Consider the following 26,283-nt stretch of genomic DNA (forward strand, 5'->3'; position numbering starts at 1 on the left):
CTGACTCTTGAAAAGCAAACAAAATCCAGGAAATGTGATGACTGTGTAGACAAAAATCTGTTTGGAAAGTCATGCTATCAAAGAGCTGATCCAATGTTCTGCCAATGTTCTATGCAGCAAAGTGATGCGCAAAGCAGTACATTGACAGGCCTGTGTGGGACAGACCACAAGACGCTCTACAAAAATCCGGTTTAATTTCACATTTCCAGTATCTCTCCTTACCCATTAGCAGTCTGCCACAGCTCTTAAACTTGTGAAGCTCCTCCCCATTGAGCTAGATGATTCCCCCCCCCCCCCCAAAAAGGCAAATAAAAACTCAGGTTTTTACCACTAGTTCCAATGATCATTGTCTGGGTTACAAGAGTGTTCAAAAGCCAGGTGGCTGAGCCACTACTACTAGGCTTAGTGATACTCTTTTTTTTTTTTTTAACCCTGGTTACTTTTTCCAGCAAAAGACAAATAGAGAACAAGTGTTCCTTCTGCCAGATGCAGGCATGACAGGAGGCTGCCTTAAGTACCATCAATATAAGATGCACATGCTAGACACAACCAGTGCGTTCTTGTACATAACAAGAATTTGCCCTTGTTCGCTGGAAATGGCAGTCATCTTTGGGATCTTATTTCCTCACAGAAGAGTTCAGGAACAGTGAATTAGTCTTCATTAAGAGGTGCTTCTCTCTTCCTTGCATCTACATAGAATAGATGAAAAAAGGAGAGGCAGTTAAGCCAGAGGGTTCTAACAGCATTCATCTGAAAACTCAGAAACAGAATAAAGTTGGTTTGTTTTCAAAGGACGGCACTTTCCATTTCAGACTTATAATATGAATTCACTACATGGACTGAAATGCTGTATGCCACAGCATGTTAACGAGATAGTCTGACCAAGGTTTTGTATGTTTGCCCTGTTGAAACTGGAGACTACTCATGCAGTATTTAAGTAGCCCAATAAACCTTCAGACTCCAGATCTACGATACTCTTCTCCCCAACTCTTGGCCCTTTGCTCATGATCCCTCTTAAGGGCGAAGCCAGTATTTGCTTTGCATACCAGCGACAGAGATGACAACAGTCTGTTCTGAAACGCATTTGACTAATTACAACTTTGCTGGTTCCCGGCTGCATAGCACACATTTTAAAAAAGATGAATGCTGTCCACACTGTATTTCGAGGAACCGCCTGAGGCAGTCCCTGAAGACCAGATCTTAAACTGTTCCAAACACCAAAGCTTTGAGCATGGCCCTGGGTAGGGTGTTGGAGCACATCTGGACAAGTCAGTCCATTACTCATGTGCCAGTAGCATATGAGTACAGTAGCAGGCAGTGTGGCTGCCGTTAGGAAAGCTGGGGTCACCTCTTTCCAGGCTTCTGCAGAAGTGTCTCTGGGCTGACTTTAAGCTATCTGTGAGACCCAGTTGAATGTAGGTATCTCTTGAAGTGTACCATGATCACAGCTACTCTAGCAACTGCCTGCCAAAAGATGCACTTATATATATTTCTAAACTTAGTTTTTTCCCAACTCATAATCTATATATTCCAAGGTCATTATGAATATTCCCACTCAGAAATTACTTGTAAATTAAAGACAAATCCCTTTTGCATTATTGCGGGCCCCAACTGCCCTTCATTAATATAGAAGACAGGCCCTATTTGGCCAGAACATTTAGAGAAGACGGTTATGAAACTGCTTGTGTAAGTCTTGTGAGTTCATGCTAAACAAAGTTTGGAGGAGACAAAATATACTCCCCAAATAACAAAAGAATTGCTTAGAGACTCCCAGTGACTGGAGCAGCTACCTGGGGTGGGACAAAATCCCAGCAGCCATTTGGGAGAGAAATCAGAAACCGCCTCTCCCATGTTCCCCCATCACATTCATCAGGGATACTGAGGCCAGGTCTGAATCTTCTTCTGTCACAACTTCTCCACTTCACATAAAATAACTGACTAATGATTAAAGATGAAAAAGCTTTCTAAAAATGAGTGTCATACCCATCTAGCTGCAGAGTTATTCCCAGTCTGTCTCCAACTTAGGAAATATCAAAATGCATTAAATTCTTTTTGGTGAACACTTATAAAAGAATCATACCGGTTAAGTTCCTGAACTTTTTTTTGGCTTCTGCTCTTTCTTCGGCATCAAAATACCACACAGTCATGGCATATCTATAAAAGAAAAAAAAAGAAAATATTGTGTTTGTTTCAACCTTTGCTATTAAAATAGAGCCCTGGCGTTTTATGCTTACAGAGAAAGCAAAAACCAAAACTGGATTAGTAGATAAAAAATAGGATGCAAATGGCACATGTTTATAGACAAATATAGACAGCATTTTAAATGCGTATTTTATCAAGTAAGATAGAAATATAGGTGAGAATTTCTGCTTGGAGGCACAAAAGAGTGCACAGCCCCTGGTAACAGAGAGCAAAAGTAGCTTCCAGACCTTTGCATGTTTTTCTGTTCTGGGATGTCTGTAGACAGCTTGGGGGTTGCCCTGAGTCACATCAGCTTTTCGTAGCCTGTTGACAGATGGTAGCCCCAAGAATCCCTATAGTGTTATGAGAGCAAAAGTATAACCCAGCATTTCCCAGCTAAATAGCTATGCTTGGCTTGGAAGACTTCTCCTGTCAATGGTAAAATGGCTTTTTTTCCATCACACAAGGAATCTTATCATTCAAGCTTGGTTTTCCTCATTTGATGAGAGAATTCCAAGTGACTCGAAACCAGAAAACCCACTCAAAATCTAGCTATTTTTTGTGCACATGTGTATTAAACAAACACATGATGGCCATAACTTTAGATACAAATATTGGTAGAAGAGATGCTTTGTTTTTTCCTGGCCAAATATCAATACCAAATATGCTACTTACCTGGTTGCGTAAGAAGGCTGGACTTCATGTGGGTTCCTTCGATCTGACCAAAAAAAAAGTAATCGGTCAAAAATCGGCTCAACATCTGCTACATAGGACTTTCCTTCTGGGAATATCCGAAGAATTCCACCATGCAGCTGAAAGAAAAGGAAAGGTTGCTTTTTACGCATATAAACACCCACACATTCATGCAAACAATGACTTTATTGCTCCTGCCTCAGCACACAACAAATGGGGAATAAACATCTAATGATAACCAAGACAGCTATATGACAACACCGGAAAACTGTACGCTGAATCTCTTGGCCACCTTGATTTTCCCAAACAGTTTGTAATGTTTCAGCATAAACATCTGGCTAAAGTAAATGAACCAAGATAAAGACAACACTGGCTCTGTAACAAACACTGGGAAACTTCTGAGCTCCCAGTCACATCTCTAGAACCAGTGAATACCACAAGGCAGGTAAGGCTGCTCCACCTGACCAGCCTGAGATCAGACTCTCCTCCCAGCAATTGCTAGATACTGCTTATGGTATTTCAGAGCCCACATCTGATCACATAAGAGTTAACTTCTACATCCTGGGAAGAGTGAAGCCTGTTCTATTGTTGGATTTGTAATAACACTTCTCATAAATGCATTATATCTCCCAGACAGTCTTTTCCCTACTTATGACACAGCCTGGTTTCTCTACCACATCATTTCTCTCTTTCCATGTGCCACAAGTTTTGGAGAAAAAGTCTGGTGATCTGCATGTGCTGTAGAAACTTTGAAAGATGCAGATGAACTCTGCCTCCTCCCTGCTGCTGTTAGAGCGCTCTTTGGAGGCTTCTATGTTGCACCACAGAGTGCAGGGAAGATGCTGTCAGCCCAGCACTGACCTGACTTAGTACCTCCATGTGGAATGCAAACCTCAGTAAAACTATTAGGTGAGGTTTAAGGCAACATGGTTGCTTTCAAAGGCCAGCATGGTTATATTGCATCTCCTCCAGCATACATTTGCATAAAATTACTATTACACCCACATAATGCTCTCTACCAGTGTACTGGATTTCAGTTAGGTTGCTTAGTGTCCACTTGGGTGCTTCCTCACTATTAGAATAAGAGTGCAGTGCACAAAATAAATTGGATATTTGCATTTCCTCCCACATGTCCTCCTTCATTTTATTCCATTGAGATGTTTCATTATCGTACCCTCTGTAAAGGAATGCGTTTTTCTCCAACAGTGCATTTTTCAGTGGCATTGTCTCTAAATCTGAACTCACTTTTGGGGGTTCATAGTATTTACATGTGCTTAAAGAGCATCCACCTAAAGTGGCCAAGACAGGTTAGAGAGATTAAAAAAACATTGGACAATTTTCAATAGATAATCCATGTGAATGGTTTGTGCCACATTATGCAACAGAAGTGTAGAGACATCCTGCAATTTGACATACCCTTATCTTGTTTCTAACTTAAAGGTATGGTAAATTCAAGGCTGACTTTACTGCCTTATAGTATTACAGGCAGAAACAAGAGCACCACCCTGTCAAGAGACCCACTGGTGGAGTCAAAGATAGAGAGGACAAACCAAGCTATGTACTCATGCCTCTTACTAAGCCCCATCACTCATTAAGAAAACCACAAAGGCAACTGCCTGAAGATCTTCTGCGGGTTAGGCTGAAGGAACAGTATCAAGAACACTAAAGTCCCAAATTTGGGCTGTCATCTTATTCTGCTCCCAGAATGCACTTATTCTTTAGTGGATTATGTTTTTCTTTCTAGTGCTTCATTGCTCTTTCTTCTAAACAAAGTGCAAGAGCCAGCAGCCCAGTATTTAGAAGCTTTATTCTAGAGCAACAAAACAGTATGTGTGTGGGACGGGAGAGAGAATAAGGAAACAGTTCAGATTCTTATTTCCAAAGGGTTGCCATAAACACCAAGAAAATAAATGTAGAGATGAAGAACGGACCAGCTGTTCAAAAGTTCACCAGAGTTCACAGAAGCAACCGACAGCTCCAACGCTCTGTTTCTGAACTATTTTTTCCTTCATGTTCTGCCTCAACCCCATGGCTTACTCACCTTGGAGTCCCAGTTCTTATTCAGGTAATAAATACAGGTGATGCAGCGCCCGTCGCCATTTGGATTGTCCACATGACGAACATACCCGGTTCCATTTCCAGGATAGCAAGCAACCATAGCCTGAATGAAAGATAAAGATTGTAAAAAAAAAATTCTAAAAGATGCCCACCTTCAGTTTTTCTCTGCTAAGCATCCTCCCACTACCAGTTTGCCTCAGTACTTTTCAGATGATCAATCCAAAACCTACAGCAGACACTACCAGAAGGTATCTTTGCACAAGCTTCTTTCACTGCATGAGTCAGCCAGTGTGAAACTGCACACTGGAAATAAATACCCTTCATATTTCACAATATATACACTAAAGTAGGAGAAAAAAAAGGAATTAAACTAAAACACTGGTATGTATGGTACAAGCTTATTGTTCTGTATACAAGGTACATGACTTTGAGGCAGTTTCAGCTAAAGTTTGCTTGGGTTTCTAAAAGATGAGCAGTCATTGCAAAACTGATTTGCTAGTCATAACAAAAGTAGAAAGTAATCCCAGGATGCCATGCCTTACGACCACCATCCTCCTCCATTCATATCTTCCAGTCCCTGTCATACACACCCATATGGTCCAACACAAAGTGAGGGTCCCCAGCAGGTGTGGGTAAAAGTCCACAGAACAAAGTCTGCAAAAATCTGAACTCCTTTGTGCTGTGTTTGCACAGGGCAGTGCATGTTTGCTTTCATGGACTAAGCCACAGAACTAACCAAACAGCTTTCAGAAGCATACTTCTCTCTTTGATCATCTCTGGACTTGCTGATACAATCACTTAATTCACAGTTTGTTTAAATTTCACCTTGAGTGACGAGATAAGCCTAAGAGGAATTACTCCAAACCACATGGCAGTCAACAGGTCTTAAAAGGGTTTTTACAGCCAAAATGTATTCAACTTGAGTTCACACCATTAGAGGTCTAAGCAGGATGCAGGGAAGAACAGGTGAGACTGCTGGTAGGCTACCAGATCTTTGTCTCAGAGTCACTTCTTCACTATTGGGACTACTTGGGACACCTTCTGTGGAGTTTACTAAAGATGTGGCAATAGAAGTCTTGCTCCCGCTCTTCTGACATCTCCTTTCATTGCTTGCCAGTATTAGCAGCAAGAGTGATGGGAGATGATGCAATAAGTTTGGTTGGAAAACTGGACACAGTATCCAGATGTGGTTTCCCCAGGGCTGAGGAGAGGGCAATAATCACTCTCCTCAGTCTACTGGCTGTGCTCCTGTGAGTATTGCCCTGGATGCTGTTGGGCAGGGGCACGCTGCAGGCTCACGTTCAGCTCACTGCCCACCAAGACCACCCGTTCCCCTGGGGAGCAGAGCTGCTCCCCAGCCTGGCAGCCCCCAGCCTGCACTGCTGCAAGGGGCTCTTCCTTCTCAGGGGCAGGACTTTGCATTTGTCTTTGTTGAATTTTGTAATGTTCCCGTTGGCCTGTTCCTCCAGCCCATCTGGCTCCCTTTCAGTGGCAGCTCTGCCCTCAAGTACATCAACTGGTCCCCCTCAGTTTGGAGTCATGTCCACACTTGATGAGAGTGCACTCTGCCGTCTGCTTCGGGTTACTGATAATGGTGGTTAACAGTTCAGGTCCCATGAGAGATCCCTGTGGTGCTCCATTTGTTACCAGCCTCTGGGTATAGTACGACTAACTGATTAACCACCACCCTCCAAACCCAACCATCCAGCCATTTTACCCATTTGGTTTTTTACCCATCTACTTTTCCATTCATCCAGGCCGTAACATCCTAACTTTGGATACAAGAGTATTATACACGCCTGTCCCACAGAATGAGGATGTGATTGTGCACCACTTGCACGACCTGCCCCAAATAATCTGCCAAGCACAGTTGATAGCACTGAAGACTGACAGTATAGGCTTTAGTAAGAGCAATTAAAATTTTTATCTAGGAACCCCAGAGGTCTTGTTTTCTGCTTCCAAGCACATGCTAAAGCCATGATGTTCTCATGGGACACATGACCAGCTAGAGCATAGCACATGCTGCTTTAATCACAAAGGTTATTTCACTGTGCCAACAAACACTGGCACAGAAGTTACTGCCAGCCAGCACAGTGGATCCCTTCGACCCTCTGCTACCAAGAACAAAACCTATTCACAGGAGTTGCCCAGTTCGGACAGGTGTACACGCAGAGCTGCAAAAACACAGCTCTGCATTTCAAGTCATATATGAATTGACTTTCCTTCCTCCCCACAAGCACCAGCAGAGCAGTACCAGCAGGCAGCAGTACGTCACCAGAGCCCACTCCTCACCCTGACACCTCGGCCCGGCTGCTGGGGGGCTGGTGGCCTGCAGAGTCAGGAGATTATGCTGCACAAGAGTGAGTACCTTTAATTCCAAGCAGTAAGCCCTCTTCCATCACACCTGGCAGTTGGCTCGATGCCTTGCCGTAGGTCCTGTCTGCTCTGTTGTCATTCCGCTGTTACAAACGGCTCCGCAGCCGAACTTAACATTTCACTATCAGCCTGATAACAGCAGTAAGGACCAGCCTACAGCTTAGCGCCGGAAACGAGTTTGTTAGGGGCATAAGCCTGGTGGAAATCACAAGTCAGCTGTACCTGCAACGCAGAAATGGTCAGAGGGAGCTGCACCCTCACTGGCGAGGATAACCCCCCTCGTGCACCCCCCCTCCCAGCTGCTAGCACAGCAGCTCACGCGGGTGCACCTTCACCCATCCCATGCACACAGCAAGCTGGATTAGGTCGAACCATTAAAATAGTAACCCTTTGCTAAACCTGATCCTCGTATGCTGGGGAGCATGACCCTGGGAGCTGGGAGCGCAGGGGAGAGGGGGCAGCGATTCCAGCAGACGAGGACAGAGGAGGGCTGCGCCAGGAGAGCCGGGGGAGCAGGGTGCTCATCTACGCAGCGAGCACAGCTGCTGCCAAGAGGCTGCACGTCTGCACCGACAGCACGAGGCCTGGCTCAGCACAGCTCTGCTAATCATACCAGGGGGATGATGCACAGTGGGAATAAAACTTTGTTGACTGATAATACCTTGTTTTTAAGTCAATGTACAACACAAAATCTCTCTTCGGAGAGCAGACATTACTCCAAGATTACTGAGCTGCCTAAAAATCAATCCAATATTAGTACTATTTTTTAATGCCACAACCCAAAAGCTGTCGAAGAATAATAAACTGCAGGCCAGATCCTTAAAGATATTTAGGTGCTTTACTTACTACCGAAATCTGGGCAGAAGGCCAGAGTTTTCCCCGGCCTCCCCCACATAATGTGTTCTCTTAGCAAAACATGTGCTTTGACTCCAAGACATTGATGCATTATTTATTTATTTATTTACAGTGTGCACCTTTTGCAACCACAACGCACAGAGTCCCTGGGGATGAAGAAGTAGAACAATTCCCACAGAATCCAAATGGACTGGCCACACTCTAGCTTAATTTTAAGAAAAGAGAAAAAAGTTTTCTAGTAGCAGCAGCGAAGGGAGAAACGCAGAAGTGAAATATCCTTTTTCCTGGCATGGTGATTATTTGAATGAAACCTCAAACAATGAAGGGAAATCATTCTGGTCCTCCTAGAGCCTGTTGAAATGATATCAAGCTTTATCAGAGCACTGGCTGGAGCAGCTCCAGAGCAGATCAAGCTGGCCACAGCAGGGATTCCAGCTGTTAGCACTACTTTTGGATTCATTCAAAGCAAACAAGAAAGAGGAGATGAGATGCGTGACCCAGACTTAATTTGAGTAATTGGTGAACACTGGTATTTGCCAGTTTAGTGCACAGGCTAGCTACAAAAGCCAGAGGCTGGATCATAATAATCAAACCATTTACCAGGTGAGCACGTGAGGCATCAGTAAAAAATGTTTTCTATAATTTTGGCTATTGTGTCCAGAAGAGCACACTGTTTTTGGAAGCATCTCCCTTCATTAACCAACTCCAAAGCTAAACTAACTATACCAGGCAGTAATGAGCAGGAATGTACCTAACTTTTTTTTGGCAATAGAATCCATTACAATGGCTGTTAGTTGGCTTAACTTCCCAGCGTAAGCACTCAGAGCAAATTTCAGCAAGATACCCCCCGCCTTATTTTAAGTTAAAATAGATGAGTTTGTCTTAAACAACAGCTGAAGAGTTAAAAACTCTGATATACAGATGCATGCCTTTGCAGTTGCACACACACACGCCATAGTTTGAAGACCAATGCTCTGGTGGTCTAGTCAACAGTCATAAATTAAAGCCTACAAAACTTGGAAATGAAAAGGAAATCGTCAAAAATGCAGTTTCTGCACTGTCATTTTCAGACATGTTAGGTTTCCCGAGAGGGTGCAGATCAACCACCAGTTAAACAAGCAGGAATTACCAGCTTTACTAAGGAGCCAGGAATCATCAGTAAACTCTGCGTTGCACAGAAGCTTGCAAAAATAAGCTATTCATCATTCAGTTTAAGTATTACACTTAAGTCAGCCAGATAAATCTGCAAGTCAAACTGCAATACACCAGCAAAGTTTGGAGGCAGATAAAAAACGGTTCCATAGAGAGGATTTTTCCCTGTCCCCCAGTGCTTCTAGCAAGGAGAAAAACAAATTCTCTTAGCTGATAGCCAGGACCATGCTGCGAGGCATCATTCTGCTACATTTCATAAAATAAGCAGTGCTGGAGAGGACTGATACTTGGAACAAAATGCTTCAGATAATACCTCAGCTTGAAGACACTCGTAAGTAGAAATGAACACTGCTTAATAGGAAGGAGTGATGACAGCAGGTCAAAAGGAGATGCTCTCTGTGCCTGCTAGCACTAAGCCAGGGCCCCAGTGTACTAGTGCAGTCTGTATAGGTGGTATTGTAACCCTATACTGATCCCATATTTTTCTCTCGGAACTAGTATGACCTTTGCAACCACCAGAGAAAATTCTGACCTGTGTAACTCTAGCCTGCCAACACCAACCACTCTTGCAGATTACGGTAAAGACTCTACAATATGCTTTTCCATTTTCTGTACCAGATTTGTCCTGTATATTATTGAACAGCTGCTGCTTTTGATCCCTAGTGTAGCTCATCTCTGCATACAGCTTATACATCAAATAGTTAAATTCAGAAATTACTGGTAAGCCTGTTAGATGAAGGGTACTATATAGACACAGAGCAATACTGATCTACAATATCACTATGATGGTTGTCTAGAAAACCAAGGTATTAATAAGAATTAACGGTGCTATAGACACTGGAACTTTCAGAATAATTTTTCTTTGGCTGCACACTTCCAAGTTTCCCAAATTTCAGTCCAATATGTGGCTCTCAGTCCTGAACTCGAGCGCAAACAAAAAATCACTTGACCAGACTTTAGGAAGTGAGGACTACCAGGATTTGCCTGATTGACTTAGGTCTGAGTGCATACTGTACTCAGCTTGATTTTAGTTTGTACATGCACACAGTCTGTACAGCCAGAAAGGGAAAGGCACACAGCATGCTCTACATTAAGAGAACATGAGTAGTCTGACATTTCATGATCAAAGACAAGAGATTCTCACTTGAGGCTTGTCCGACACACAGGCACAACGGGGTGTTTCTTAAGTACTTTCTTGTTGCACCCAATTGCACCCAAGTGTTTTCTACCGTGTAGCTTATAATGGTTAAGTATAAAATATTCATGAACTTATTAAATATTTGTTTGTTTGAATTATGAAAGTTAAAACGCTCAACTGCTATACTGAAGCATGAACTAGGAAAATTGGTCTAATTTAATACTCTATAGAGATGGGAGGGAACAGGGGGAAGAAAATCATGTTAAAACACCAAAAAAATCAGAGACATCAGCTTTGTGCCTGTTGGAAAGGGAATCACCAATTCCAATTCCAAAGGGGGACAAAACCCTGCTGGCTTCAGCCATGCAAAACATGAAATGGGCTTCAGTGGCAGTATTGCATGAGAAACCAGTACCTCATTTCCTCACCCATAACTTGTTAATCAGTCTTCAGTCAAACAGCTGTTGGATTTACGAAGTTAAACCTAGCCACCTCCTCTTTGATCAGCTTCTTGCTCAGAGGTGGAAGCAAGAGAGGGGAAAAGATATGTGAGGAAGGAGCCTGTTTTTAGAAATTAAGAAACACTGGGGAAAGTGCTAGAATTTGGCAGGGCAAGACACTTGCACCTTTTCACTTCCAACTTTCATCTTGCTATGGAGGCCTGAACTGAAGCCATATAGAAGACATCAAAAAAGCAAAAAAGCCAACAGAAATAACAAGAAGAACGCTGGGGCATTTACCTTCTTTCATGAAACACAAAGCAGATCAAACTCCACAAACTCAGCTACAAGCACAGTTTGCTGAATGCTTCATTAGCTTGCAGAAGTAGTCCTACCCAACAAAGGTGCCTTGGATGCAGGTGACGAGTGTCTACTGAAGGGCCAAACAAGCCATGGCAAACCAGATATGAAAGACTGATAGGAGGACCCTGTACCAGTAGGTGACTCATCTCTGGAGCACTATATCTTGGACAGATTGACATGATCACAGCTACTTTTGCTCCTTGCTCTTCTATTCTATCAGCAACCCTGACAATTTTAGAGGAAAGGAGAAGACATTTCTATGGCCAGAGATGCAGCCACACAAGTGAAAATACATTCATTCTCAAAATTTCTCATCTCAGAAGCACAATGCAGTTTTCATGATGCCCAACAGCCCTTTTTTTTTTTTTTTTTTACATAATACTTTCCTGCTGGGCAAATACCTATAACTGTACAAAAATCCTGTTTCCATGCACAGCATTTTAGCCAGGTGGTCTGGTACTTGCTTCTCCCTGCATGTATGTGACCTTGGTCATCAGATTCAGATCTTCCAAGAACTGGAAACCTCATCTCTCCCTCTTTATTCTCTTTGGTCCTTCGTATGCAGCATTGTAGCTTGAGTATTATTTCCAGGTGCTTGGGGGCACATTTTGGAGAATTTTTTGAGGAACAGCCTGAGAGTGAGAATTGTGGGAAAGACTACTGCTCTCATCTGTAGGAAAAAGATCCAGATATACTGGTTTATCTTTGCTCACCAACAAAAGGCTATTATTACCTGATGTTATTCTAATTACCATAAGATGGAAAACTGTTCCTGCTTATTAAATTTCTTCTAGAACTAAGGGTAGAAACAAAGAACTACCCATGAAAGCTCCAGTCATGGATTATCTCCATGCCACACAGCTGTTGATGACTGGCATGTTATCTAGTGGTAGCTTAAGGAGCCCGTAATAAGCTTTCAAATCTTATGGAATCTGTCTGTAAGGAAGCTAGATCAGAGATTGATGCTGCTTTAAAAATGAGCTCCCTATTAAATGAATCTGTGATGGGGCTTAGGAAGCTTTTCTAATGATTGGCAACAAAATTTAGTTCTTCATGGCCTGAAGAGTCCTATTAACGTGAAGGACAGCTTCAGCTTGCAACTATTTTTTATTTCTTTTCTTAGTAGAACACCCACTTAGAGATAAATTTGGATGCCCTTCAAGTTCAAGCTGGCTGCCAGGGCAGTGCCGCTGTGAAGTGGGAAGGCATGGAACAGCTATGCCTCGTGTCAGCAGTGGCTGTCTGCAACTGCCAAGAGAATAGGGAGCATTTGCAAACCAAGCTTTGGAGACAGTGGTGAGCTTTGTTGAGCTGTCCCCATTGCTGGATACTCCCTGAGATCCTAAAGTGAAGAGGCAATTCAGGAAACTGTGAAAGGACCCGACCGCGGGAGAAGTTCTCCAGGCTTCTGAGGAGAGAAATCTGACTTGTGGTTTCCTGAGCAAAAGAGTCCCAGGCATTCATCTTCCTCTATATATGGTCTACATTGCTTGTTTTGTTTTTTTTTAAAGCCAAGTAAAATAACACCTCTTGCTTTCAGACCACCACCCAAATTCTGTGCTCAGCCTCTGGGCATGGCCAGGAGAAAACAGAATACTGAAATTTAAGGAAACAAATCTAAAATTGCCACAGGATCACAACTGTCCTTGCAGTGAGCATCTTTGTCTCTTCTAATAACTAAAAGGATTAACCTCCTTCCTTGTATGTTCAATTAATCCCCATATTTCTGCGCATATGTCAATTACCACTTTTCACCTGTTTCCCAGTGCTTCTCTCATCTTCTGCAATGGTAAAATCAGGTAAGATTTTTATTTTACATCCTCCTCTGACCTAAGGCTACATTTTAGGCTGCAACGTGACTCAGACGTTGTGCCTTGCATGCACGCAGAGACAGTACAGTTTCAGAAGAGATCAGCGTGCTGTGAAGAGCAGGCATACCGTCACGGCAGGACCTGAAATTTAAAAGGCTATTGCCAGTAAATTAGTTGAGTCGAGGATATTCAGATGAAGCCTCCAATTAGCAGCTGTAAACATGCGCAGTGCATCAATGTATCAATAAAGGCTGTTTCAGTTTAGAAAGACCTCCCGCCCCTGCGCTGCTGAGCCCTGGCTTCAGGCCAGTGAGATGATGGCTTAACGACAGGGCTACGTGCGGAGCGTGAGGCGATCGGCGATCAAACGCAAACTTTACTCCAGAGTACACTTCACAGAGACGCTGTGGAGGGACGAGGGGGAAACCCACGCTTGCAGCACGCAGACGCTCAAGGCGTTTCTCTGTTCTGGTTCTTACTGGTCTCCCTCCCCCTCCTGCTGCATATGCAGGCTTATTTCCCACACTTCAAAAAAAAAAATACTCTGTTTAATTAAATTTTAGGATTATTTTTGCCTGTTCTTGAAGCCCTCTTTCATCACCCAGAAAACTCTTCCAGTCCCCTCCTCTCCCGCAAGAGCCAAACCTGGACGAGCTGCACTAACGAGAAAGCATCCCAAGCAATCAATGCAGATAGGGAAAGCATCCCCTGTAATGAGTCCCGGGGGACACGGTGACAAGCGCCACCCCCGCAGGAAAGCAAATTCATAAGTAAGTGCAGGCTCATTAAGGAGATCTGTAAGGACCCTCCCTGTACGTTCAGGTTCTCAGCATGGTAACCAGCACAGACATCCTCTGTGGAATATCCTCGTTTGTGTGGTAGAAAGATAAGTTCATAGTTCCTTAAATATTCCAGCCTTTCATTCTTTGTCAGCACTTAAGACCTTTTCGGTTCTGCTACTAATCACCCAGAGGATTACACGGCTTTTTTTTTCCTGCAACATTTAAAGAACTCTACGTATTTTGATGCTCTTGTGGGTGCGTTAATAATAGTCAGGGAAGACAGGCACAACACAGGCAAGCTGTGTTTTGCTGGTGTCAGAGCTGCCCGAGCTGGCCAACATCCCTTTTTCACTTTTATTCATTTATTTTTAGCCTGTGGGCCCAGGACGAGCAAGCAATGCTGCCCACAAGACTTCTATCAGCTCACGTGTGGTACACAGCACCCCTAAGGCTTCCCGTGAGCATTTTGCTTCGGAGGGTCCCAGGAGCAGCCCGGGTGCCCACAGGCAGAGGAGGCGACCCGCCACCGCCTCGAAGCAGAGCTGCCAACCGGACGGGACGGGGAAGCCGCAGCTGCAGACATGGACCCCCGTGGGGCCACCGGCCGGGACACCTCTGGCAGCTGCAGCTCCGCACCTGGGAGATGTTTTTCTTTGACCCCTCTGGCTCAGTGAAAGTCTCTCTCCGCTGCCAGAGAGGAAGGCAGGGTTCAGACTAGCACCGTCACACTTGGCAGGTACCCCGAATATGCCTCAAGGGTCCTCCCAAAACTGTCAGAGCCGTCTGGGCTTCTGAGGCTGCTAAGACATTCCTGCGCTACATAAACAGAGAGATGAACGGTTCTCAAGTGTTTGTTATCACAGCAGTGGCACCAAATTAAGGCTAATTGATGATACCAGTTATCTCCTATGTTGACTTCAGAAGGAAGCCATCTCACTCACCCCCCCATCTGTCTTTTGCTCCCCCACCACCTTTTCAGAGGACCTTGCCTAGCTAACAGTATATTTATTCCTGCAGAGGATTTTGTGGAAATGAATATTTATGGATAAAACTCATTAAAATTACCTATAATAAATTACCATGAGAAATAATTTCTTCTATGCTGAAACAACATGTGTAGTCTTTACCTCTAAGGCTTTGCCTGCACATAAAGTCGTACTGCTCTGACTACACATGTACATTACAACAGCACAATCTCTCTAGTGTAGGTGCAATTAAAGGGGATGAATGCGTATACAGTGACACAGCATCTTTCCACAGAGGAAGGGAAACAAGCTATTCAGATTCAAGGCAATTTTGTAATAATATAACTATACACCTGTTCTAAGGTTAGGCAATAAAATGTATTGGTTGAAAAAAACCAAAATCCTTCTAAGGGTTGTAGTGCCTGCCCTCCCCACCACCTACACAGCTGGTACTTGCAGCAGTTAAGATTTGTGTAGACAGAAACTAGGCAACTCTGAACAAAGCAAGCATGCATGAACACAGACATGCACACACACACACAACGAATTGAGCTCCAGCCTTACATTTGCACATCCTAAAGCTATTCACAAAAGCTCTCAACTCATAGGCAAGGAAGCCTGGTCCTAAAGCCAGCTGCAGGACAACATCAGACTCTGGATTTGAATGCGGATTTGAACTGCTGAATTCCCACTTCTCTTTTCCCACTGGTCAAGCCTCTCCCACGGATTTATGCTGCCACCACCTGACAGAAGAGACCGACCCTACAGGCTGGCTGCGCTGCGGCCGCTGCCACGGGCTTCGACCCCGCCGGCTGGGACAGTGGCCCTGCACGGGAACACGGCCATGCCGGACGGGTTCCCTCCCCAGCCTCCCCGCCAGCCCTGCTGCCCTGCTTCGCTGCAGTCCCCTCTGGAGCCTTACCAAGCCATTCCCACTGCAACTCACTGAAGCAACAGCCCTTGGGAGGTTTCTCGAGACCCAGTTCAGGACTGGGCCTTAAAGTAATAATGTTCTTCGGCATTTAAGGTAGTTTTTGCAGGAAGCACAGCAACTGTTGAGCAGGGAGGTGGTGTCTCTGGTGTGGGTTCAGGATGTTTCCTGAGGATGCAGAAAGCCTGGAGTGGTCTTTCTGGCTCTGTTCCCTCCTTTTTCCTCTTCCTCTCCAAAACCTTTCTTCTCTGGCAGCCAGAGCAGCATGTACTCGGAGCCACCGCAGGGGCGGCTGGGGGTGAGCCAAGCTGGAGATTGGACGGGTGCTGCTGTCCCAGGATGCCAGCTGGTTGGGCAGCCAGGGGAAGCAGCCCTCATCCCCGTCTCTTCTCTTCCCTGGGATGGAGTTGAGATGGCGGCTGCACAGGCATGACAGGCTGCGGTAGGAGTGGGGGTAAGAACCCCCTTGGTGAGGGGCTGCAGCTGGCTTTGCTAGAGGTGTGGAGCACAAGTGCTTCTCTGCGGTGGGAAACACAGAGGGGGAAGGCAGGACAGATCTGCGGTGGCAAGTCAGGGCTATAGGGGTATATATGCATATTTAGGTGTGGGGGTGAAGTAGGTCACCATTGGCACAACCGGTGCCTTTCCTAACTGCAGCCAAGACACTGTACTAATACAGCTCATAATTAGCAGCAATACCTTCTACGGATGGCAAGCGGTAAAACAGGCTTTGAACCAAGTGCCAGCAAAAGACAAAAGTAAACCAAGAAAGAAAAAAAATTGTATTTGTTTCAATTGCAGACATCTTATCTAAGCGCATCAAACAAACAGAAAACAAGTCAACTACATTTTCATCCTTGCCAAGAAATTATCACTGTGAGTGTCAGACTGGCACTGAGCCTTCAGGCCACCAGTTAGACATCAAGTTATGCACTGAGAAATATAATGGTAAAATGCACAACTTTGACACTTCAGCCTTTGACCAACATCAGATGTTGAATTATAATAAATTTGTCAATGGGGACCGGCATTCGCAAATCCTCTCGTTGCTCCTCTGTGAAAAGGAAGTCTGCAAAACAGTTAACCAGGCAGTGACCCTTCCTGTTGGCCTGCTTCAGAGACACCACGCACATGGTCCACAGACAACGAAAGACAGAAGACAAGTTAATTTAGGGAAGCGGAAACATTGGTGAATACTGTAAAGAACAGAGTTATCTATACATCCTGGGGGACTCTATTCTGTTTGTACAAATCTAGTCATATGCCATGGTTTATATGCCTTAACAGCAGGACATGCTACAGCATTTACAGTGAAACTTCTCCTTTTTCTACTTCTCAAACCACTTCTACCAGATTCCCTATGGGAAATCAGAAGGGGAAGGTGCAGTTAGACATAGTCTTCAGCAGCAAGCACAACACCCTAAGACTGTTAGCAACCTAGGAACAGGCAAGTTGAGGAATAATTGACACTTCCCCCCTCCCTCTTTTTTTTTTTTTTTTTTTTTTTTTTTTAAATATCTGCTGTCCCAAATTCCCCTGGTTCTGCACGTTTTTTTCCTCACCCACATGGTCCAGTGAGAGGCTGTGTGCAAGAGATTTTTGTCACTCCCTGGAGCCTCAGGGCAGTCAGGAGCCTCCATGCCGGCATCCACTGCCTCAGAGCCTGCTGTCCAATGGTGCCTCGCACCCCAGGCTTTTCCCATTCAGGGTGGCATTCCCCAGCTTGCAGTGACTAGCACCTATCTCCCTGTATGCATTACTGGAATAACTGCTACTGTTAATGGTATAAGACAGGTTTGCCTCAAGACAGTCAATTGCAAGGGTCAGATTAACTGCTATCTATAACTTCCATCAAGTAAGGCTCCTTGCTCCCTCCCAAGACACCATGTAAAGGGTGGGCCATATTTCCAATCTAAGACAAAGTGTAGACAAAGACCAGGGACAGCACAAGAACCACTGCAACTTTTCCTAAAGTTTTCTAACCATATTCTAGCATAGTCTAAGCCAAGCACCAAAGGATGTGTTTCAGTCCAATTGATCTGAAAGAGCCTTTAAAAAAAAGTACTTAAGTGAATTGCTGAACTGGGGCCAAAACTTTAAAAACATTTGCCTTATCAATTTGTACAAAAAAAATTACAGTGCAAAAAAACATAAGCAATGATTAATTATTATGACTTACAGACAAGAAAAATGCAAACATATTTCTTGTTTGGATTTTCAGGTCCAAAAAGAAAGCACAGAAAAGAGTCTATTGTGACCAAAGGATTCGTATGATCTACATATACAGGAGACTCAAAATGGCTATCTTTTTGCTACAAAGTAGGATGCAATTCCCTGATGTTTGGCAAAAGACATGGCTACCCTGCCATTTCCAGTTGACAAAGCTTTGGACAAACAGTTTCCAGTCTGTGCAGATGGTGTGCTATGTTGTACTCCTGCAATTTATACTATTCATTTTAAATTGGGTGGCTGGTGGCATGAACATTTAGTAAGCCTCCATGGAATCCGTATGATCAGCAAAATCTCTTGCACTACTTTATTTGTGAAAAATCAGAGCCACAAGTAGCTTGTTTAATCAACTGCTTTCTATTAAGTGCTTTGCATGGTGGCACAAAGTTTCTTTGTCTACTAATCTTATCAAAACACAATGACAAGAGAAAAATGACTGTAGGGAAAAGCTCCTTTCTGTCACCGAGAGATAGTAGATGCATATGTGTGAGTGAGTGATGGAGGGGAAATGGGGCTTACAGCTCTCCAAATCACTCGCAGGAATGGTCAGGAGTGGTGTGTACTGACAGAATGACATGCCTGTGAATAGTTTAAACAGTCGGAGATAGATAGTCTACTTGGCATGAGCTTCCATCATCTGTTTTCTTCCTCCACCTCACTGCCTGAACAGCTAGAGACCTTCTTGGTTTTCTGACCAACTCCCTGTCATCTCTTTTCAAAGCAATAAAAGGTCTAAAACAAATTGCTATATAATGTTATGCATCAATCAAAATCTTTTGTCAAGCCCCCCCACCACGTTCTGTGCCAATGCATCAGTTATTTACCCTGGAGCTCACCACAGAGGCCATCAGCTGCCCTAGGCATAAGTACCAGAAGTAGTTCCCAAAACACCTGTACCTGAGAGCTCCTCTGCTAATCCAATAAAACCTTTTCACAGAAGCTTAGGGAGTCTTGTGTTGCTGGCAGCTTTCTAACAACGTTGTTTCAGCCTTCAGCTTTGTGACAGAAGGATTACAGTCATGATAAATCCAGCCCAGGGCTTCAAATTCCCTCGAGTTGGTATGCACACATCCTCCTCCATAAATCTAAAACCAGCAACACTTATTCACAGGCTTCCCTTCCTGACCTCCTCATTCTCACAAGCCATCCACTGCAAGATGGATGAGCGCTGTGTGACCTGCTGGTGCCAAAGGACCACTTGCCCCTGACCTATCACACAATGGGAAAAGGGAATCCAACTGAAACAGGAGCAGAGGAAAACTTTTTAAAAAGTTAATACCCCCCCAAAAAGTAAGGGGGAAAAAAAAAAAAAAGTACTTTGACTTTGTATGAGTCATCCTGAAACATTTGATAAAAGTATTGATCTCTTCCAAGTGTGTCAAGTCTGTTCTGCAAACGTCAAGATTTCACCCAATTAAAAATCCATTTGTGTCTGGGTCATTGTGGTTTTATCTTCTCCCTCTATAGCACCCCTTCCACATACTGAAAGGAATTGCTGAGGGAGTACAGATACTGTTGAACATCCCCACCACACCCCCCCCCCCCAAGGAAAAAAAAATTTAAAAAAAAAAATCTGTGTAACATAGGAGGAAGAAGAGAAGATGCTTCCAAGTACTAAATCAAGCAAATTGCTCAGGAAGCAACATGCAAGGTAAGGCTGTATTACATTGAGCCACCATCCAGATAAGTTTGGAAGTCAAAGGAAGAATAGTTTACTTTGAAATCAAATAAAGACACTGGGATTAACACAGACAGCTGGAATCCTTAATGCAAAGAAACAAGTTCACTTTTATCATGTACTTGCTGCTCTGCATCTGTGTTATGAGCATCAATGCATGTCCATTTAAACGTATACTGTTATTAGCAGTGAGCTGTAATGAACTGAATTATTCATTAATAATTACCTTGGGAAAAGGCTGTGTACAAATATTAATAGCAAGGACCAGCTCCTCTCCCTCCCAAAATGCAAGCTCAGTGGGAGGGGGCACTGAACTCTGAATCTTGCCATTTTCCCCAGCGGCTCTCCCAAGGATACTGGGCATTGCAATGCTGTATACACACACCCTCCCCCCCAGTCCAAAGGACAAACACTCCCCTTACCCAGAGGCATTAATGCCACCTGTATTAGTGTCCCTCCCCACACAGGTGTGGAAGGTTTACACTGACATTTAATGAGCAGTGAGCCCTCACACAAAAACAAACTGAGAGGCACATATTTACTTAGGGCTTGCAAGTAATAGGGATATAGGCAGGCACGCCAGCAGGGCTACCACTGCAAGCCACTGCCTTTAAGAGCTGACGCAGTGGTGCTGGGAAGGACTGGTACCAGACCAGTCATGGCAATGGATAAGAAGGTACTGAGGAAAATGCACTACCAGTATGGGACAGATTGTGGAAAACTTCACTCCTTTGCCATCATTGTGTAACTCCAGAGTCTAATAAGACTCATTAAGCACTGCTTGACTGCAAAACTACAGATGATAAACAAAGACAAGTAATCTGCCCTGATGCCATAAACACGTGCACAAACTCAGGATAAACAGACCACTCTGCTCTCTACATTGCCTGAGAGCTCAGACTTACGTCCCTTCTCTTACGGGATTAGCCACCTTCTGCCTCCCTCTGCGACTATGACTGTAAAGCACATGGACAGGCTCCTAACACAGTGTAAGAAAGGTTGCTGGGTGGTTACAGACTTCTCCTGCACAAGAGGATAAGGAAGACCAACAGCAGCCACCTGACTGCCAAAGGCTCTGGTGTAATGCACACCGAAGATGGCACCTTTTTTCCACTGCCTACCATGGAATAAGTCTACCAGTGCACTACAGTCAGGTTCTTAAGAGTCATGATACATAACAGGTACCAAATTCAAGCTGCTTGTAACTTCAACACCCAAGTATGAGCTCAAACACTATTCCATAGAGGTCACCCACACTTCTGAACCCACTTACAGATACGTGCATCGCTCTCTGTAAAATATTGACCCGTTTCTCCAATACCCTGTCCCTGCTGAGTGAAGAAGCAATCTGAAAGATTCTCTGAGTGCCTCTTTCAGAGAAGAAGTGTCTTGAAAGTTTCAAAAAGTCATTGAGAATAATTTGATGAAGAACAAAAACAAGAGCTAATATGCCCAGGTTTATACTCATTTAATGCTCTGATTGTCAAGTAAAAATTATACATTCCTGTGTATAATTAACCAGGCTAACTAATCTTGCTTGACAAACACAGATATAAACATCAGCTTTGACACCGAGCCAAAGCAACCACTCTAGGATCTGTGCCAATGCTGAATTCCTCAGTCTGATATCATAAAACGACTTGTCTGTTGTATTTACAGTTCCAGTGGCTCTGGACTCTGCCGGCAGCCGGCCAGAAGAACAGATTTGAACTCACCCATTATGCCAGAACATGTGCATTTGATTAGAAGAAAGAGAAATTATGCATATTTCTTCTGGATGGTGGTATTCATCAGACCTCCCATTGTAAACTAATTGCAAGGCATGCTGCTACACAAGTATCAAAAACCCTTTGTAACATAGAAAAAAACCAGTATATTTCTATAGGCAGTATTGCTCTTCAGCTCTATAGCCAGTTTTCTGCTATCCTGCTCCTTACATGCACACCTCAAATCAGAAAATGCAGCATTTCACTCCGTGTTTTAATTGCAAGAGACAGAATTTGAATGCTATAGAACAGAACTTTCTTCATACATAAGTGTAAAAATACCTCCTCATTACCTGAGTTATGAGGGACTTGGGAAGACCACTCAACCCAAGCCTCTGACATTTCATGCATGTCTTCAATCTTCAGAAACAGAAATCTTGGTAAAAACTTGCTAGAGAGACCATGTTTCAAAACCTAGCTAAGAACACCCCATCATGTGGTAGGCAGAAGGACCCACTCTGGTTTTCAGCAAACGCTTGTTAGCCATGAAGGGCCACCACAGAAGACCTGCTTCTCCTGCGACAGTCAGAGAGGGCCCACCAGGATGGGTTGAGCAGGGAGGTGTTGTGGCTACAAGCAGAGGAGGCAGAAAACATCCCATTAAAAAAGTGAAAGGCCCACACAGAGATTTTGAAGTAAGTTTTCAAGAGGGTTCACATCCCACAGGGACTTCTAAATTAACTAATCTCATGTTGAAAACACATTTTTTTTAACTTCAGGCCATATACTTGACACTGAACGGGAGCAGTTGGGTTCCGAGCTAAAAACATCAGTCATTGGCTTCCTTCAGCACAGGTCAGCTCTTGGGATTATGACTTCTTGCCTTATTTTCTAGCCAGTGGGGCTCACTGCTGTCCAGCAGGCACAAAATGAGCTCAGGGTCCCCAAAGACAGCCCTGACATGGATTTCAACCCATGATGGCACCCAAGAGGGTACTAGTGACTCATAGCAGGACACGCCACTGTCAGGACCGGCATGCAGAGTCCACACAGAGTGCACACACGCCGATTCAAAGTACCTTCCACCCCTTGCCTGTGAGGACCAACGCAGCTGGCTGGCAACATGTCAAGCGCTGACTTGGCCAAGGTGGCCCAGGGCAGCAGGCGCTGATGGCATCACTCTGGGACCCTGCCTGACCACAGGGAGAGCTGCCCTTCCCCAGCAGAGACAAAATGTGAAAGGGGGAATAGCCACAGCCTCCCAACAGCAGATGAGCTACCCTGCAATCCTGCCACAAACACGGCTTTTACGTTTCCACAGACCAGCCAGCAGACCCGGTTCCTGCCAGCCCTCCTCCCCTGCCTCCCTGCAGGAGGGACTTCCAGGGCTCAGGGCTCCCCAGGCTCTGCAGCATCTGAGGCTGCCAAAGGGATGGATATCCTAAACTCCACAGCACCTGGCACATCTGCAGCTTCCAAATTTAAAAAAAAAAAAATTTAAAAAAAATAAATTTCTCATGTCTTGAAGGAGAAATTTCTCAAATGGCTTCTGTTCTGGAATATTTTTCTGCCTTTTTTTTTAATGTTGTTGCTTTTAATTGTTTATTTATAATACAGGGATTTTTCTACAGGGCACCCCCTCAAGCCCCCGCAAATGCCAATTAACCCCAGGAAGGGACTTCGGGACCTGGGTAGTCAGAAGCTGCAGCCCATCACCTTTTCACCCACCATCCCCAGAGCACCACCTGACCCGAGGGCACTCCAGGTGACTGGCCTCACAGACCAAGCTGCAGCTTTGCTTCCTGGCCCCAACCATCCACCAGCTTTTCTCCAACAAGCATCAAAACTCCAGCAGAGTGGAGACAGGTCCTCAAAATCAGAGTGACCTCTACCCTCAGGCCAGAGTGTCCTTCTGTACAAGGATGAGAATATTCTCACTCTGAGAAGACTGAACCTGGGTCAACGATGCCCCAGTGATATCGTTAGCCATTTATCTGCTAGAAAAGGGGAACCACTGTATTATTTTACTAGAAAATGGCAACTCTAGTTGAGGAGAATGCAGAAGCCAACAAGCAGTGCACTGGGTCTGTCAACAGAAGAGTCCTTTGGAAGAATGTTACCTGGTTATTTTGATCATTTAACCATGTCAGCTAGTATTTTAAAATATGACTTACTCCAAAGATAGATTTGGATTACTGGTCTGCAAAGATGAAAGGTTACATTTCGTTATCAGCCCTCAAATGTCAACCAACAGCTCTTAAAAGTATCCAGCACCCTTGTAAAGTTTTACTTCTGTCCATTCTCTTTGATGCAATCTTAACTTTCTTGTAATGCTGTTGAAATTCATTTGGAAACAGCAAAATCCTGACTGACTCATTTCTCTCATGTAGGTACAAGGAAAGCCTCCTTTATTGGACAAAAGTTGTTCTTGTCTTCCTATGTTTGTGTAGCTACAAAAACAACATGAAGCACATCACACTAAGCAGACAGTGAGCTGATCAAAGTTCATTTACTAAGCAAACCTCTCCCACTTTTCCAACACTTAGGCTGAAGATTAAAGTCATACTATTGGTTTAAAAGCATAAACCTCTAAATTATGATGAGGCTGATACCACATAGATTCATTTCCATGACAAGAGGAGTTACCATGTAGCCAAAGGCTTACACTTTAAACAAATTGCTCTGGACCCTTAGCTCCATCTAATACCTATATCCCAAAACAATAAATTATAATAGCACATGTCCAGCTAAGAAGTTCTGATCCAGTTGCTCAGAAACATCCCACGTCCCTCCAAATGTTAAGCCATGCAAGTTTCTGGGCATCCATTTGTGTGTATAATCTAACGGTTAAAATAAAAATACACTGAATTTAAATTTAGGATTTTTGTGTAGGCATTCACAAGACTTCAGAAGATAAGCAAAATGGGCACGTTTAATGGTGGAAGGGAAAGGTCTATAGGTGATGTGGGAACCCGCATGCACTGTAGTAGTCAGTTGGTTAGTCACAGGAATAATCTTCCTGCTGAAGGCATCCCACATCTCACTTACAGATGGCAGCTGCTATTCCAGGGCCACATGTATCCATGGTACTTATTATTATAATAAGGGGATTGGTTACTATTAATTTCTGATGGAAATTCCTCCGCATTTAGTTTTACAAACAATACTGAGTCCCTTTCAGTCTTGGACTGTTGTGTAGCACTTCCATGTGCTGCTTCCAGTCTGACATCTTCCATAGTAAAGCGCAAGGGCCAAAAGTCTGTCTTTATAGCAAGTAGCTTGGTATCTACTTATAAAACAAGTTCCGTCCTGTCTGTTATGACTATTTGTACAAAAATGACTGCAAGAACACCACAACTCAGTTTTAAAATAATCTCTACAACCCAAGGTCACTCCCCAAAAGACCCTTCTCCCCAGTGAGTGCCAACAGCCTTCACACATCCAGTTGACTCTTTCTCCAAATACCTTGCAAAAATGCTGGACAACCTCCTTTCACTCCAGCCCAACTTTAAAGTAAGTCCCTGTTCCACCCCTCCCCTGCCAGGTAGCCAATGCAGTGCAGCAATGCACTTTCAGCAGTAATCAGGCAAACAGAAGGCACCCAGAGAAAGAACTAGGATGACCTCAAAGGCACGCCAAAACAGAATGGTTATTTATACCTCCTAACACCAGGCTCCCACCAGGAATAAGTGAAATCCAGTGTCCTCACATTTTAAGCCAAATCTACCCAAGCTTTAACTGAATTGATCAGTAGCCCAGTGGAGGTAAGCACAAGAGCAACATTTCAACCTTTTATTATTCCTACCACTGTGTGGAAAGGTGCAGGGGGGTGCCTGCATAGGTTTTAAGGTATTCCCAAGCAACTGGTAAACATCGCCATACAGTTTTCTTCGTTTTCTGGGAAGGAAAAAAAAAAAAAAAATCCCAGTACCACTCACACATCCCCTTAGTTCAGTGCCAAGTTAGGACCAAAAGAAATGCCTAACTTTTCACTTTTGTAATTTTCTAAGAGTTTCACCGTTTCTATTTCTGGCATATCTCTAAAAGTGGATGTTTTGAAAATGTTCTATGTATTGTAGAATTCAAGTATATTTCAGAAATAAAGAAATGGGGATGTTTCCAGCATTCAGGACAATGAAGCAAACTTCGTTTCAAGCCAGTCCACTTTGCCACAGCAAAGCAGACAAGGAAAGAAAAGCCAAGTTATCCCAAACTGAAGTAATGACATCGCAAGCGCAAATAAACTTCGTTGGGAAAGAAAACTACAGGTGTCCTCCCCGTTTCTGAGAAAGAAAGCCGAGAAAAAGCAACTCTCCTCTTAAAAGAAAAAAAGGTTGCTGTGCTCGAACTGAGCATCCCGTATTTTGTGCCACATACCCAATGCAGTAACGACAACCTCTTCAGCCGTAGGACGCTGGCACGAGTCGGACCATCGAAACTACTTTGGATAACACTACCACACGGGCGCAAACAACCGAATAATCGGGTCCGAGCCCTGTACGCGCACAAGGCGGGGGGTAGGGAGCTTCTCCCTCCACCTGAAGCAATCCTCCGAAGGAAAGTCACGGCCAAGGCTCGACTGTGTCGGCGGGGTACGGCCCGCGTTGGCCGTCGGCGCTCTCCCCCGCCCCACCTCCGGGAAGCGGCGTGCCGCCTGCAGCCCCCGGGACGGCTGCCAAGAGACCCCCGGTGGCGCACGGGGCTACAGTCAAGGGGCCGGCCGGGCTCCGGCGACCGAGGAGCCCGGCGAAGACCCAGCGCGGGGCAGCGCCGCCGGCACCGGCGGGGCGGGGGCCCCCCCGCGGGCCGCCCCGCCGCCGCCGCCGCGTTTCCAGCAGGACCTCCGCGGCCGGCCGCCGCCGGCACGGGCTGGAGCGCGGCTGCCCGCCGCGGGCGTCCCCTGGGCAGCGCCCGGCGCCTCCGCC

At 44.6% G+C, this 26,283-nt stretch overlaps 1 protein-coding gene across 1 annotated transcript in view; it reads right to left on the reverse strand.

Annotated features, from left to right (window-relative positions):
- Positions 1-294: 294 nt before the first annotated feature.
- Positions 295-26,283, reverse strand: part of EGLN3 (egl-9 family hypoxia-inducible factor 3) — a 26,454-nt gene continuing 465 nt past the window's right edge. Inside the window, exons 2-5 of the mRNA XM_010583634.1 lie at positions 4,916-5,035; positions 2,857-2,993; positions 2,081-2,154; positions 295-689 (exon numbers count right to left, since the gene is read on the reverse strand). Coding sequence (XP_010581936.1) covers positions 652-689; positions 2,081-2,154; positions 2,857-2,993; positions 4,916-5,035 — 369 coding nt within the window. The 3' untranslated portion in view covers positions 295-651. The remainder of the gene's footprint in view (positions 690-2,080; positions 2,155-2,856; positions 2,994-4,915; positions 5,036-26,283) is intronic.

Source organism: Haliaeetus leucocephalus, unplaced genomic scaffold (genome assembly GCF_000737465.1).
Source record: "Haliaeetus leucocephalus isolate CR32 unplaced genomic scaffold, Haliaeetus_leucocephalus-4.0 Scaffold932, whole genome shotgun sequence".
NCBI lineage: Eukaryota > Metazoa > Chordata > Aves > Accipitriformes > Accipitridae > Haliaeetus > Haliaeetus leucocephalus.